The sequence below is a fragment of the Pezoporus occidentalis genome, unplaced genomic scaffold (assembly GCF_034315485.1).
Source record: "Pezoporus occidentalis ecotype Australia unplaced genomic scaffold, CSIRO_AGI_Poc_V1 ctg171, whole genome shotgun sequence".
NCBI classification, from domain to species: Eukaryota; Metazoa; Chordata; class Aves; order Psittaciformes; family Psittacidae; genus Pezoporus; species Pezoporus occidentalis.
The window spans coordinates 1,614,309-1,631,074 of record NW_026913543.1 but is presented as its reverse complement, the minus strand read 5'-3'; the positions used below and the strand labels follow the sequence as shown (position 1 = coordinate 1,631,074).

The 16,766-nt window shown below is 40.6% G+C and overlaps 1 protein-coding gene across 1 annotated transcript in view; it reads left to right on the top strand.

Annotated features, from left to right (window-relative positions):
* The window catches only part of BCAS1 (brain enriched myelin associated protein 1), a 52,989-nt gene that overhangs the window by 21,200 nt on the left and 15,023 nt on the right, over window positions 1–16,766 (top strand). The window contains exons 7-11 of the mRNA XM_062613963.1: window positions 24–68; window positions 3,476–3,616; window positions 6,719–6,754; window positions 7,076–7,279; window positions 15,725–15,892. Of these exons, the coding sequence (XP_062469947.1) occupies window positions 24–68; window positions 3,476–3,616; window positions 6,719–6,754; window positions 7,076–7,279; window positions 15,725–15,892 (594 nt within the window). The remainder of the gene's footprint in view (window positions 1–23; window positions 69–3,475; window positions 3,617–6,718; window positions 6,755–7,075; window positions 7,280–15,724; window positions 15,893–16,766) is intronic.

The window sequence follows — 16,766 nt, the reverse complement described above, 5'->3', positions numbered from 1 at the left end:
TATTTTTCTCAAATATATTTAAGGTCTCCCCAAGCAAAGCTGAAGCCAAAAGTGATTCTGAAGACAAGGTAGGCAGATTCCTCTTTCTGTCACTGCTCACCAGATGTTTTTGATTCTATTTCCTCCTCGTTGTCTTGGCTTTTAGCCCAGTTGATGTTATCACTTGAAGTAATTTTAAATATTTTCCTCCTGAATAAATTTGAAAGGAAGATGAGCATAAACAGTGCGCTTCTTCACATCCTGCATTACAGCCAACATCTGAACTAGCATTTTCTGCAAGGTTGATGATGACCTGGTAACATTTTTGGTTGTTACTCTGACTTGTCCTTGATTTAAAACTAGTAGTCCCTGGAGTGAAATCCTCCTGAGTCCACAGAAAACTGCTGCCCAGGACTCTTCCCTTTACACACAGAGATGCAGATCAGGGCTTCATGTTTTAAGCAGGGTGAATTGAACACTCTGCTTTTCTAATAAATGCATTGGGCTGACTGCAAGTGTGTGATGTTCCTGCTGGAAACTGAAATCTGTATTGGGTGGACAGGTACAGAACCAGTCTGAAGACCACTCCTCCATGCAATGGGCAGGTGTGGCCTCTTGTTTCTCTCTTTATAAACCATTTCTTCTTGGATTCCACTAATGAGAAGAAATGTCCTTCTTATTGTCCATAAGCAGTGCTGGTCCTTTACATGCTAATTCAGAGAAACTTCATTATTGTAGCTTTCATTTGCTATTAGAGATATTGAAAATACCAGATTGATCTGATGTATTTAACAATCTTGTAAAATAAAGCAGAAAAGCTTAGACTATAAAAAATAAGTTGAAAACAGTATCTAAAAATGGAAATATATAGGTGTTTAAAGCCTTCTCCTTTCCCCCTTTTTTCCTGTTCTGTTAGTGCCAAAACTTACCATAGCTTCAACAGAAGCAGAAGTGAGACAATTTGTATTAAGCTGTCTTCTATCTTCCAGTGTTTCCATGGCTTACAGGCATATCACTGCATAAGAGGGAACTTCCAGATTATATGTCATTGCACACTGTTATTGCTATAATAACTAAAGCTGTTATTGTGATGCCTGTGATAAAGTTTAATTAACACATAAAGTATAAAACCCTACAAAAGGAAATGGTCTTTCCATGCAACTATTAGGTAGCCAAAATCACTACAGGCATCAACATTTTTGTTTTCAGTCTCATTTTTCATCTCTTGTCCCATTCATTTTTTTTTATATGGCCTGGTACTAAAATTAAGTCAGCTTTTCCAGGAAGTGTGGGGGATACACATCACTCCTCAATTATAGCTCAATGGCTCTGGAAATCATTAACCAGGGCTAAGGTCTTCAGATATCCAGAAAAGGTGGTCATCAAATTGCATGGTTTCAGTGAGACTTGTAGCGCTTTTGGTAACTCCTGAGGCATCCAGTCCTGTTTGCATACCTGACTTTATCGAGCACACCCATGTGTTTCTATTAACTGGTGCCTGTTAGTGCGGGTGTAATGTGATTTGCAAACAAATAGGCTGTTTGGGTTTGGTTTTCTCACACCTGTGAGGATAAACAAATCCAGGGGACCAGCAGGATATGCAAACTTTATAGACAGGTTAAATGAGAGTTCTTTTCTGTAGAATCCTTTATCTTCACTATCTTCTTGATACAAAGAATGACATTTTCACTATGTTAAAGAGGGTAGTTTATCAACTGCCATACAGAAAAGCTGCAGATTTTCCAGCTCCTATGTATAATGAAATAATGGTAATTTCCCCCCTGAGAAATAACTTCTATCTTAATAGTAAAGATATGCTCCTAAGTGAGGCTTTCCCCTTCACGTAGTCTGAGCCTCTCTGGGTGTTTTTGTGTGGTTAGGCTTGCACAGGGACTGTCTTTGAGTCCTTGTCATGCTTTCATTTTGGCTGCTCCTGCACCCCTTTAGCACAGAAAAGCTAGGATTTATCACACAAGGGCTGATATTTTCCCAGTGTGTCTCAGCAGAGGCTCTCCCATGGTGAAGAGGGCAGACAAGCTTCCTTATAAATCCTTATAATCTTGCTTGCAAAGCACGGCAACATGCTCCTTCCTGCTGAAACGCAGAGGTCTGTGGCATCAGCAAAGCTGAGCTTGGTGAGTTTTGTAGCAACATGCTGTCATCAGTGATGCCTCTGGCTTTAATCAGCTGGCTAAAGGCATGCATGCTTTCAGCAGCCTAAGCACTTCCTCAGTGACTGTCATTTCTTCTGTAAATAGGGGAGTTTATGTAAGTTGAGTCATCCTTCCTTGGATTAATTGATCCTTGGCAAGTGTATACTAATGAACATGATATTTGGATTAGATCTGCCCCAGATCCTTCTGTCGCAAATCCTGACTTGTTCCCACTTCACTGTACCTTTGGGAATACTGAGAATGGTACAGAGCGCCACAGGGAAAAATGGCTGATTTTTGATGCCACTGGCCACAGCCTCTCCATGGTATGAAGCACTTTGTAGGGAGCTTATTAATTGCATTGAATGAAACCATCTAGAGACCAAGATCTCAACTTCACATGCTCATGTGTGTTACATATGCTGGACCTTCTACCCTATTAGTTGCAGTCAACCACAGTGCTTGGTACTTCACATGGTAAATGCTGTAGACTGATTGTTTCTTTGGAGTTTGGGTCTCTTTGTACTTAGCGATTCCTGGAAATTTTTGTCAACAAAGCTTAAAGCTTTCGATTGGATGGAAGCTGCATTGTACAAATGCAAAATAAAACAGAATGAGACTTGCAAAGGGACGAGGTAATTAGCTGGAGGGTGGACACTTTTTTCCATAGAGATATCTATCAATACTCCTTTATTTTATAACCCTTTCTAGTGGAATTTTCACTGGGCTGCCTAGTTTTTGTAGAGATCCAGTCTCTAATATGTGGGTGATGAATCCCAAAAACAAGTGCCTCCTGCAGCTATTTAAACTGGAATGAAAAAGAAGCAGCACTCATTCAACACTTAGTATCAATTAATATTTTTTTGAATACTTCCATTTCTAACTAATTTTATGAACATTAGAGCAAACTTGAAGTATATAGATAGCATATATTATGAATATTCATACTTCCCTTTACCTAAATAATGCACTATGAAAAACACTTAAAGGTTCCTATAATATTGCACTAAAAAGAATGAAGGTGCTTTCAAAGACTTAGATAGCTGCCTATTTTAAAATTATAAATTACAAATTCAGTCTCAGTCTTTGTGGAATTTGGGTCTCAATTTAATGGAGATTTTAAGGAGCAAATTGTGGTTTAATGCTCAGGCAGCTGTATTGTTGTACCATTTATATTTATTTCACTACTTGCATGAAAATGCCTAAGGGGAACTGAGTGATCACGTAATTTGCTGTCCAGAGCTAAAAGGGTCTGGGTTTAATACTGCATGTGAGTGTTTGAATGTCTTCCATGAACCAAATGAGAACTTTGCACTGAGTACTCAAATGCTGTTGTACAAAAGGGATCGAAAGCGGAAAAAGGCCATGGTGGGCAACCTGCTCCGAAGACAGCACCTGAATCCCACACTAAAGGAGCCAAGAAAAAGAAGGCAGAGAGTCCCAAGCTAGGACACAGTACATTTAGTAAACTCTTTAGGCATAAGGTCTGTATGAAACTCTAGCAAGAACAGAACCCTGAGCAGTAACAGATGGCTCCTGCCGCAGAGTGAAGTTACTTAATTGGTAACTGAAATCGGCATCTGGCCAGCTGTGCAGTGCTCTGAAAACTACTGGCATGAGCATTTCTGTGCCATGCATTATGAAAGCAGCCTGCGTGTGCAGCATTTCTCTTTATACCATCTGTGAATTCAGGATTCTGAAACGATTCCTCTAACCTTCCCCACTACCTGCTTGCAGTTACACTTGCTAATGCTGACTAAACTTCCTTGGCCACTTAAAATAAAAGGTACTGACAAACAATGAATGCTATAGATATGAACAGTGCTTGCAATTGTAGGACAAGTGTAATAGTTCAGTCCAATCACAATTAAGGCTTTATGGTCCACATTGCCTGGTGATTGAGTGAACTGGGGCATCTGATACGGCACAGAGAAGATTGGAACATGGAATTTCCTTCAGAAACAGTTACTTTTCACTAAAAATAAGTAATTGTTGATTGAATTCTAAGTTTAGTTTGGAGGGGGAAAGTGGTTTTTGAGGATGCGCTAAAGCTGTTCAAAATGCTTTTTGTGCAAGTGGTTGTTTCAGAGGACATTAGCTTTTATCTTTAAAAAGAAATCACTGAAAACTTTTTGTTTGAAAGTCTGTATTTGGGCATTTCTGCATTCTCTGAAGATAATCTGCCATGCTGTTCTATGGCAGGGAAGCAGAGAACTGTAGCTTTCTAGCCCAAAGAATGCAGAAGCAGAGACCCTTCCACTGGGGGAGGAAAGTAATTAATATTTAATGCTCCCTCAGCACACCCACATGGAATTTCTGGTGAGTAGGGGGCTTTATAATCAAGAGCACGAGTCAAAGGGAGTTCTTTAAGTTATTTTCAAAACAAAAATGTTCTTGCTGCTGTTTCATTTTTGAGATGTCATCCACATGTTACTGAAGGAATAATGATCCTGCCACTGGCTCCAAATCTACAGTTCTAGCCAACAGCTTAAAGTTAAGGTCTCATCTTGCACATACTACATTAATAGTTTTGATATTTAATACAATTAAAGCAGGAATGATTTGTTCATGATGAGCTGGGGCTTCCTGGTAAAAACCACACCTGGCTAGAATTTGTCAAGGTGCTAAGCCTCTTCTGCAACAGTTAAAAATATTGCAGTGAATTGTTGAGAGATACAATTGGTTTTCATTAGGCTTTTAGGTAGAATTTTAAAGACTTTTGGTCTGGAGTGAAGGCCATTATCTTGAAGGAATGTGGCGGCACTGATTTTTTTACACCAATAAAATCTGTCTCATAAAATGTCATTACTTCCAAAATAGTTTTCTTGTTTCAAAACTTATTTTCACAGCTTTCCTTCCACATACAAAATACAGAAGCAATAACTGAGGTATCATTTCTGACATATTAAGAACAAAGGAGATGGATTAGAATGGTGCCAACCCTTGGCTTGTAGGGTTGATTGAAAGTGGAAATCCAAATTGGAGCACTGATGTAACAGGCAAGCCCTGAAGTTATCACTTCTAGTAAAAATTAAAGAAAAAGTAGTTTATGCCTTTTCTTTTGAAATGCCTCAGCATGATGTGTCAGCTGGATGAATAGGCAATGAATTTCTTTATTTGAAATTATCACTTTATATGTATTTGTATTTAATTTTTAACACTTCACTGTGTCCTCTGAAAGTTCTTTCTCTGCAAGTCTTCCAAAATGCACTTCTCTGTACCTTAGTTAAGAACAGATTGACTATTAGGTTACCAAAACCATTGTTTTTCAGTGTCTTGTTGTTTACATGAGTATTAACTTTAAAGCAAGTTGTGAATGTTGTTTTCAAACAGCAATGTGCATCCTAATATAAACCATAACATAAGCTGCTGGAATGTGATTTGGCCATTTGACTTCAAAGACTGAGTTTGGATGGCATTTGACAGTTGGCTCCCTGTCTCTTTTTATTCCCATTCATGTATATTTGCCTTTCACTGCATGACAGTTTTGCAGTATAACTGTACCAAATTATGGAGCCCTTACTTGGAAAAGAAGGGTTAACTACTTATTTTCAGCATTAGTATTGAAGGCTTGTGGCATTACTATCTCACTACTACTTACCACTTGCTTTGTACCTTGTTTAATAGTTAACCACAAAAAGAAGTTCTTGGCTCCTGCAAAATAATTCTCACCTATTCTTTCAAGAGATCCACAAAGCATGTGGCAGGCTGCCTAAACCCAGAGGTACTAGGTTCCCATTTACTTGAGGTTGTGGCTTGCTGCTCCTTTTTGTATGGCTTAGATACTAGTCTTGAGTATAAGCTATGCTGGATGCTAGGGTCCACAGATACTGGTATGAATCACTGGCCAAAAAGGAGTTTAAACAAACTGGATTCTTCCTGGCTTTGTGCATTCTGATGAAATCAGGAGACCCATCACTGTGATTGATTTCTTTTCACAAAAGAGTAAATCCCACCTCCCACACAAAAGTGTGAGTGGATGGACTGAACCAACCTCCAGCACCTGCAGAGCTGTTCTTTGTAGAGCTGCAGCTCTTAAGTTATAAAGCCACTGCTGTTCTATGCCCTTCGTTTCCAGCCAGCCATCTGCCTATGTTTTGTATCCCAGAAAGCAAAGCTTCCCGTGTCAGAGGCGACGTTAGCACGTCCCTGACTGGTATGCAATTCCCAAGTGGAAAAGACCCAGCTCTGGCTCGTATGCGTGCGCTGGAAGTTGCAGATGCAGACACAGCTCAGAAATCTCTCTTCAAACCCTGCACAGTGTCTCACGTGAAGAAGCTGGGAATGCATATGTAAACACACAGTTGTAAAGAACAAATTGAGGGCTGCAAGCACGGCAGTGTGAGCACAAAGCAATTCAACACATGGCTGCAACGCTGCTGCAGGTAGAAGGATGTGAGCTGGCAGTCTCTTCAGGCAGCCTCGCCTATGCTAGAGATCAGTTTCCATGGTTGCAGGAGCCAGGATTTTCACAAACATTCACTAAAAATAAAATAATCTGTGACACAGACAATTCCTGAACTGTGTAACTGTGAGCACTGACACTGCTGGAGACAGACTTGTCTTTGTGTTTTGTTTCCCTTCAGGCTGCAAAAGAGACCCAACAGACAACTAATACCAAAGTGAGTAGGATGATTCAAGTTATCTGTATGAGTAATGCAGTTAAAGAGGATTTATTCTCACTGTCATTTTTAGCCTAAAAGACAGTGTTTAATTTCTTTAGCAATTAACCATTTCAGTTACAAAGGGTGGGTAGCTGTGTAATCTGCTTCCTCTGTTCAAGACACTCATTCGAAGCTCAGGAGCTGCACCTTGTTGCCTTGTGTGTCCTGTGCAATGGTGGTCTGCTGTGTGCTTGTCTCTTGTACCAGATGATGCCTGAATTTGCTGCAGTATCTTGTTTGCACATTTCCAATAGCCTGTGTGTTCGTGATTCCTTCTAGAGCATTGAACAGCAGCCTGTTACCTCTGTAAAATCAGACAAAAATGTCCCTTCCTCTCAAGAGCCACAGACAACTAAGCAGAGTACAAAAGCCCCCGAGGCTGCAGCCCAACAGCAGGCAGTGGCCAGCGATGCCCCCAAAGAGGTGATAAAGGAGAGATCATCATCCGCCCCCATGCCGCTGAGCAAGCTCTTTTGGAAAAAGGTATGTCTGGATTTCAGAGCTGGTCCATCCCACAGCTCCATCTTCACACAGCATCTAGTGTTATTCTTAAGTCAATATAGTAAAGCTGTCAAATCTGCAAAGTTGAGCATATCCCATATGCTAAATGGAAGAGGGGCATAAACAATACATGCATGTACAAACACGTGAGGTTTGGGCAGTCACGTAGGCACATGGCTAGTAATAAACTGCTGAAGAAAAATCTTGTAAACAAGCCTTTTAAACCTGTCAGTGGTATTTTTTTTTTTTAATGATACTATGGAAGCAGGAATGTTGTTCTCTGTCAATTCAACTCATTTGTTAAAAAAACCCACAGAAATTATAGCATTCTTTACCAAATTATATCGTTAATATAGATGCAGCTATAAAAACCCATTTCATTTTTAGGAGAACTGTTTGCTTTAGGTTTCATCAAGGTCTGAAAACCTGGAATCTGAAAATCTGGTGGCTCTATTCTTTCCCAACAGAAAAAGTTCCATACCAGAGTGGATCAGTCCTTGGGCTTGAGAACTGAGGTTGATTGCTTGGGAAGACACATTTTTCCTCAAGTTAAATAATGATTTTAACTAAAATTAGGACTAACTTTGAAAACGTGGTTCCTGTTTCCATGATCCTTATGGTTTATAAGCTGAAGGATTATACTTTTCTTCTTTCATTTAAGAGAAGAGCTGTATTAAACTTTACAAAATCACTGCACGTTGAATAACTGCTTTCCTGGGCTTCTGTTCAAGTCCAAATCCCAGAAATGAACTGTTTCCAAACACACAGATGCTGACTGAGCAACTAGCCCTGCAGCTTCTTTAGCTGTTATTTTCCCTGCTCAACAGCATTAGTGGAGATATGGTTTGAGTATGTTACTTAGATTTTAAGAAAGGAAGGTATTTAGCTATTTAGAGTAAACATGTTTGAAAACAGTCTAAGCTTGAGACATTTGTTACTTGGGACTTAATTTCCTGTGGAACTGGGCAAATCAGGTGTGTAGAATGAGAGGAAAGTTGTGAAGAGCTGGAGAGGGAAGGGCTTTATACAGTTATTATTGCTCCAGAAACCTCCTCCTCTAAGTAGTCTGGCTTATCTGAAAATGGAGATGGGAAGCAGGATGTATATTGGACATCAGGATGAAGTAAGAAAAAAAGAGGCCTTCTGGCAGGTGGTTGTATGCAATTTCAGTGTAAAGTTGAGAGCAATAAATCTGGTCTGAAGTTCAGTAATTTTATAATCAAGTAACAAGGTCTTTTGCGTTTAAAAAAGAAAAAGCACATGAGAAAGGCACATATTCCTGTGGAAAAAATAGTGAAAATAATTCCTGTGAAGGAGAAATTGGTGGTGATAGTCGATTTTAAAAAAACTGGATCTGGTAAGGCTTTGGTAAGATTTCAGAACATTATTTTGAAAGATGGATACAAACTAATCCAGTTACAGATATTTTATTGTTTCTCATAATGTAGGTTCTGCCCACAGTGAATATCAGCTGCTTCCATCAGTGGAAAGTGTTGTAGAGAACCCTCTAAAACTCCACAGGTTTTGGTTACTACCAAAACTATAAAGGACTAGTTAAATCATTTATGCAAATGCACTGAATCACAATAGCATGTGAAATCTGAAATGGGTAAAATGAACCCACTTCTGTGTCATTAGAATTTCTTGAGTCTGGATTTGTGCTAAAAGCAAATATTTTTGCAAGTTTTCTGAATTAACTGGATTTGGTCTCCACAATGTGTGCTTGCAGCCGAGAAACCAACTGTGTGCTGGGATGCATCCCCAGAGCGTGAGCAGCAGGTCATGGAGGGGATTCTCCCCCTCTGCTGTGCTCTGGAGAACACCCCCCACCCCTGCAGGTCTGATCCAGCTCTGGGGCAACAGCATAAGAGGGACATAGAGCTGTTGGAGAGAGTCCAGAGAAGGCCATAGAGATGCTGCAAGGGCTGGAGCAGCTCTGCTCTGGAGCCAGGCTGAGAGAGCTGGGCTGGTTCAGCCTGGAGAAGGCTCCTTAAGGGGAGACCTTAGAGCAGCTCCAGTGCCTGAAGGGGCTGCAGGAAACCTGGAGAGGGGCTTTGGACAAGGGCCTGTAGGGACAGGACAAGGAGAACGGCTTTAACCTGCCAGAGGGGAGACTGAGATGAGCTCTTAGGCAGAAGCTTTTCCCTGTGAGGGTGCTGAGGCGCTGGCGGGGGGTTCCCAGAGAAGCTGTGGCTGCCCCATCCCTGGCAGTGTTCAAGGCCAGGTTGGAAGGGGCTTGGAGCATCTGCTCTAGTGGAAGGTGTCCCTGCCCATGGCAGGGGGTTGGAACTGCATGAGCTTTAACGTCCCTTCCAACACAAACCATTCTGTGAACTTAAAACCCCCCAAAAATACCTACCTGCTTGAGCATTGAATCTTTACCTATAAAAGGCTGATGCTGCTTTACTGGATTTTCTTGACAGAGAATAATATTCTATTTCCTTTGATGAAAGACCTTGGTGACCCAGTCAGCTCGGAGCAAAAAAAAAAAACCCAAGGATAAATGCGGAGGAAAAAAAAGTCCTTAGACTACAGGTCAGCCTCAAACCCAGCTTGGTTCGAAGACCTGTCTTCTTTTTCTGCAGTGATCTTTCTTTCTGGCACATTTAATGTACTGCCCTTTTGCTAAGATAGAGAATCGAAGCTAGTGACTGTTTCAAATAGGTGTACAATTCAGTCACGTGTGGCTTTTCTTTTGAAATAACAAATAGCAATCAAAACACTCAATAGATGTGGGATTTAGATCCAGCGTCTCTCTTTCCAGGCAGTCTCTTAAACGTCTACCTTCTCATGAGCTTCCACTTCAAAGTAAAGCTAATGAAGTGCCTGTCAACACACTGCAGTTAATGCTGTTGCTCTGACTACAGATGAATAAATATGTAAAAGGGGGAAGAAAAAAATCCTAATTCAGCTCCTTAGATGGAAACCACTTTGTGCTTGCCCCATTTCCTGAATTTCAAGAATTTTCATAACTGTTACCCAAATGTTTGTCATGGTAACATTCTTTTTTTTTTTTTTGTAAATACTAAGTAATATTAATAGAAAATTAGAGTTAGTAATTTCCAATATTTGTGTTGGAAACCTGGTTTCAAAACCTTGTAGATATTTGATCTGGGCAGAAAAACGTGATGCTTCATTTATATCTGATCCAAGCATACCAGTAAATGGAGGAAGGTGACTGAAGGAGTATTATTTAGACTGCTCTGGGAATTATCTTTTAAAAACAGGTATTTTTTTCAAGGAGTGTAATTTTAACCTGTTGCAATTTTGTTGCCATACAAATGCAGAAAAATCACTGCCTTTTTACTGAGGGGTATTTATGTACTGATCATACAAACATCAAACTGGTTAGCTATTAAGTGAAGCATAATAACACCTTTTTTTGCTGAGTCTGCAACCATACTCTGCCATAGGAAGGCAAAGATAAATACCTGGGTGGAATGTATAGGATAAATGTTAAAATGACCCATGAGTTACTAAGTTTCTGCTCTTATCCTGGAATATACCACCTGCCAGGCAGGAGAAAAGGGGATTCTGGCTGGTTTTTGCTGGGTGAAGGAACTTGAAAGAGAATTCCCCCTGGCTATGGGAGTGCAGAGGACAATAAGCAATGGGCTTTTGGGGACCATTTCACAATCTGAGTACTGACATAGCTACCTTCCTGGCATCAGGGAGGGCCCTCAACCCAGTGAATAAAACCAGTAGGATTTGTGAGTTAGCTCCTGGGCTGTTTACAGACCAGTGTGGTTTAACTGTGGTTAACACTAATTGGTTAATAGTCTGAGCTGTTATAACTCAAGATCTGCTGAGTGGCACCTTCAGGCAGCAGCCGCAGGTCACAGGGGGCTTTAGGGTAGAAGACTGAAAGCATGTTCACAGCTAAAGCAGAGCTACCTTAACTGCAGCAACCTCTTTCCTTTGGCAAAGGAGGGCAGGAAGGTGGGTTAAAGCCTTTCTAACCCTCCCTGCTTCCTGCCTGTGAGTCTGTAAGCGGCAGGAACAGATCTCAAGCATGACTGCCCTTTTAAGTGGAAATTTCTTGAACATAAGGTCATCTCTCCTATATATTTTTAAGATAAAAGTAAAGCTGCTTCATAAAGACGGTATGACCCAGGAAAACATGAACTGTTCCTTGTGTCTAATGAAACATAGCGGAGTGTGCCAGTTCAGACTCCAGCACAAGATCAAAGTAGGGTATAGTGTTTACATCAATTTTGAGGAAAGATACACCAAGCAAAAGGAAAACTCCTATCAAAGTTATCTGGGTTACAAAATAAGTTACACTCTCATCAGGCAACTATTTATATGGTCAAGAACCTAGATAAGAAAATGCTATAGTAGCAGTTTTACAAAACTATAAGAGGATTTTTAAGAACCAGAAGATGACTTAAAGACTAGACACAAACTTTTCACCACATTTTAAGTAAGCTTATTACTGAGATTAAATTAGGACCACTGTCATTTAAGAGATGGAAGAATGTTTTGCAAACATAGTGAAATAAAGAGCCTAGTAAAACTCTTCTAGAACACCACTAATACAGATAAATATTACTTTGGAAAAGAAAACAAAGCTAGCTCTGTAATAGGGAGAACAAAGGATGGCGCTCATCTTCCTTCAAACAAATGTATCTTGAAATGTTTTCTAAGCTTGGCAGAGTGCCTTTAAAAGAAGAAAAATAAAATAACCCAACAGCACTTCTGTCTCTGTGGTGCATAACAGCAACAACTGCTGACTTAAGTCGAGTTTCTTACAATCCACGTCTAAGGAAACTGGAGGCGGAATTTGGGCCCATGAATGCAGCAACCTCAGTTGATGTAGTTTATAGTTATAAAGAGATAACTTGCTTTAATGAGAACATTCATGTATCAAAGACTCACAAAGCTGTTTGTAAATTATTATTATAAACAAATTGCATTTTCTTCCCAAAACTAGTCACAAAAGTTGATAAACTTTTGGTTTTCTCCCATGTGAAATGAAGAAACTGAGCCCACTGCTCTATAGAACAGTTTAGGTTAATGTAACATCATTTGAAGTTTACTGACTTCATCTTTGTCAGGCTCTTCCTATTAGACTTTCAATTCCTGCCAGAAACACCTTGGTGGTTTTCTTGAACACACAAATGGAAATATTTCTTCTAGTTTCTCAGGGGAAACAGGAACGAAGATTAAAAACTCTGTTCTTCAAAGTATGTCAGAAAACCTTCTATACTGGCAGGGGTTTTCCCACCTACTGAGAGACTATACCTTCTCTGCCTCTCAAAAGTATGCGATATACCACAATTATGTATCATCAGTCTCCAAGAGCCTGACACCTTGGTCAGTCTTATTTGAGAGGATTTTGTGATGTCTCTAGAGTTTCTGTTTGTCCCAGCATGTCTGAATACCCTGATGCGATTGCACACAAGCTGTGGAACCTCCAGTCCTGCAGATACCAAAAGCTTGACTTGACAAGTTTCTCAGGAGGTTAGACTACGCCTCCAGAGGTATCTTTGAGATCACAAAACCCATAGAACCATATAAGAAAATCTTCAGCATCAATTAATCCAGTCTTACAGAAGGAGATGGGTATACGAGAATGATTCCTGGAGATAATGATAAGAAATTTATCGTAACTTTTTTAATAGCAAGGCTAAGATCTCGAACAAGATAATCTGTAACTTCAGTGATAATTTGGATATGTCTAATACTATCAAGTTAAAGTAACTGCAAAAATATAGTCGATATCTAAGTTTAAAAAAAAGAAAAAAGGGTAAAAATGAGGTATTCTAAAACAGGATTTAAACTTTCCTAAAGCTTCCTATGGAAAAAAGTACAAAAAGTCACTGATTGATTAATCTCTCTGAATAGTTGACTATCACTTAGCTCTTTATTTCAATAGACAGTGTTTTTCAGAGTTTGGCATTTTGCCCCAGGACGCATTTGTTATCAGCAGTGTCACTAACATTGCATAGGCATAGCTTGAGAGACAAAACTCATTTGGGTTGCAGCTGTAACAGTGCAGCAGTAATATGATCCCAAACTGTGATCTTTGAATGATGAGCTCCTAGAAGCAAGGTTGCTGCTTTATTGAGCCACTGTTTCAACTCATGCAATGAATCATTTCCTTCAAGCAAATAGATGGTGAATTGATTATATGTATGTATGAATAGGCAGAAATATAGATTAAAATTATTATAGATTGATTATCTCAAAGATGTTCATAAATATAAATTAAATCTGCAATTCCAGGGGGAAGCAGGCTGCGCTGCAGTCATCTCAGGCAGCCAGAGACAAGGCATATTTATTCCCTCATAATTTTCTTCCTCTACCCTACCCCCAAAATGTTCATTTCTTCCACAAAAGAGGAGTGAAGAACAAAGCAAAATCTTTCATGCTGCTGTAGAAGTTCATGGGGAGTCCCCATGTTGCATGTGGGGTCCCCTTCAACTCAAACAGAACTAAAAGGTATGCTACTGAGAGAAAAATGCATAAATGTATTGAATGGCTTCTCTATAAAGAACTTACATAAATTAGTTCAAAGGAAGATGACAAGAGCATACAGAATGACTACTGTAACATAAAAGGTGAACAGGAAAGATCAGTCATTGCTCAAAATAAAAGGAGACTATCAAATAAAATTATTTGGTGACAGAAATAAACTACTTTTCAAAACAAACAAACAAAATAAAAACCATATTTTAGCTGTTGGATCTTCTGCCACAGGGTGCTGCTGGATACCAGGAATTTCATCAACTCGGAAATTGTTTAGCTAAATTTCTGTAGGAAAAAATCCATCAAGGGCTATTAAACCAAAGATACTATATGGGAATTACCAAGTTGAAGACAACTAGAAAAGTACATGAGGGCAGTAGTACTATATGGATGCTGGAAGAGCATCCCTTTTTCACCACTCTCAAGAGTCAGTGTCTGGGGCTGGGGTGAATCTTTGGTATTACCTTTTAAATTGTTTTCATGTTCATGTGGCTAAAATTAATCTGATCTACAAGTATGAATTTACACGTGAGTTCCTGTAAGTACATGTACAAATTGTGAGCTATCATTCTGATATTTATTTACAGCAGTTCTTTCCTATAGTAACCATAATATATGCTTCAGCTGTAACTGTGCTGTATTTTTAAGCAGCAGTATGTGTTGAAATGCCAATACCTAGGGTAACTGCTTCTGTTTGATTCCGTATTGGAGGCATAGGTTATAACATATCCTGCTTTTATAATGTTCTGCACCTTTCTGTAATAGGCTGCAAAATGATCAAGGGCTTGCTCCAGGTCAAATTACCTTGTTATTAGCATAATAGCTTCTGTTTATGGCAGAAGGGAAGGTATGTCTTTACACAGTTACAGTGGCATGGGAATTAATTAGTGGTTCTTGAGGGCACAGAAGAATGTTATTTACCAGGGCAGTGTAGTCAGCTAAGGAAATGCCTGTGCAGCCTCCTGCCCAGTCGTGCCTCCACCTCCTACAGCAGCAACGTGCCTCCTGCTCACGTATTCTGCTCTGCACAGGTCTCGTCCAGTTAAACACGTTCAGCGTTCCCAGGATAGCCTTGAGAGGGCTGTGGAATGAAACGTGCAGGAGATTAATCAATAAATCTTATGGGGATCCATATTTCAGAGGAATGTACACACCACATGCCTCTGGTTGAAGTGCTGTTTTAATAGAAGGAACTTTCCAGTAATTCACAAAGGCTCAGTGGGACCCAAAATCCTTCTATAGAGGCAACATTGCTGAATACCCACCGGCTTTTCTTGAACTCAAATGAGGGTCAGCACTATCAAAGAGGGCGACTGTGACCCATGGGATTAGGTGAAGTAACTGATGAGCTACTTAACTACCTTGTACCTCAAGAAGTCATTTATATCTTTACAAGTGGGAATAGCAGCTAACGTGAATGCAGCCAGCCTGGGAACGCTGTGGCTGGTATGTTCTGTGTATCACCAAGAAGGGTGCTAAACAGTTTTAACAGTGTCCATGGTGTGTTTTACTTAATCCCATTTGTGTGCCTGTGCGCAAGATCCTGGGTGTGATCCTTCTCAGTTTTGCCCGAGTGGTATCTACTCAGGGAACATATTACTGTATGTGATTTCATTTATATTTTCAGCTGTAATCAAAGATTAATCACTGTGTTTGGGATCTGGCACTGCAACTCAGGAAAGCCTATTTCTTCAGAATAAACAAGAGCTTAGAATCCCACCAACCTATATAAATGCCATTTTCAACAGGGATGAATAGAGTTCCTGAAGAGACATACAGATAGAGTGAAGCTGATAATGCTTTCGTGCCACACGTGTGATATACCAACAGACTGCCTTGCTGCAGGACTTCACTTGTAACCTCTTTTAAAAAACAAAACCTCACTGATTAGGCCTGAATTTTATTATATTTTATTTTTCCCCACTTTCTTACTATTTACCAAAAACCCAACCCCAGAACACATCGGAAGAAGCGGAGATGGTAAGCAATGAGAAAGCAGACTTGTCTTCAGAACCCGCGGCTCCTGACAAGGATGACACTAAGAACCCAGAAGCTGCAGAAGTGAAACCCAGAAGGGAAGAAAGTAAAACCCCCAAAGCAAACCTGAGGAAGTTTTTTAAACTGGTAAGCAAGCGATCGGTTTAAGAGTTTACGGCAAGGTGTGTGCTGCGAGCACGGGCGGTAATTCTTCACAAAATCTCTCGCAAAGCCGTGTCCGTAGCGTGCTGCAGCAGAGCTTCGCCTGCCTCCAGCGGCCCGCGCTGCTGCGGGACCTTCCCCCGCCGCCGTTTGCCCCCAGCCCCGTGGCCGCCGCCCGTGCCGCGTTCTGCATCTCCCTCTCGTGGCTCGCCCGGGAACAGCCCCGGGGCTCCGCTCTGGCCCTTTACCCCGGCGAGGTGGCACAGGGCGGCCTGGGGGCTCTGAGCTTCCGAGGAAGGCTTCAGCTGCCCAAACCGCATCCACTGCGTGCTGCGAGGCCCGGGCTCCTGGGGGAAACCGTCGCCATCAGACATGGCAGCGGCCTCTGTCCCTGCGCTGCACCTTTGTTAAACCCTGTGCTTGCCTCAGGGGGTTGTATTTTTAGGCGTGGAACTTATTTGGGCAGCTTATGTCGGTTAGCAAAGCTGGCATGTATAAAGGGTGTGATTGCTGCTTCAGAGGTATTGTATGTTAGACAGAAAATAAAGGCACAGAGTAACACATACTTCTTCCCAGAAGACTGGAGGGAAAAAGGAAAGCACTGATTTGGTAGCATGACTGGTGTTGTCTTGTGGTTATCTGTGTAAAGCTATCCTGATGGATTGGCTTTATATATATATATATATATATATATATATATATATATATGTATGTATATATTTATGTTATATATGAACATACACTAATATATATGTTCAAGGCCAGGTCAGACAGGGCTTGGAGCAACCTGCTCTAGTGGAGGGTGTCCCTGCCCCTGGCAGGGGGTTGGAACTGGATGAGATTTTAAGGTTCCTTCCAA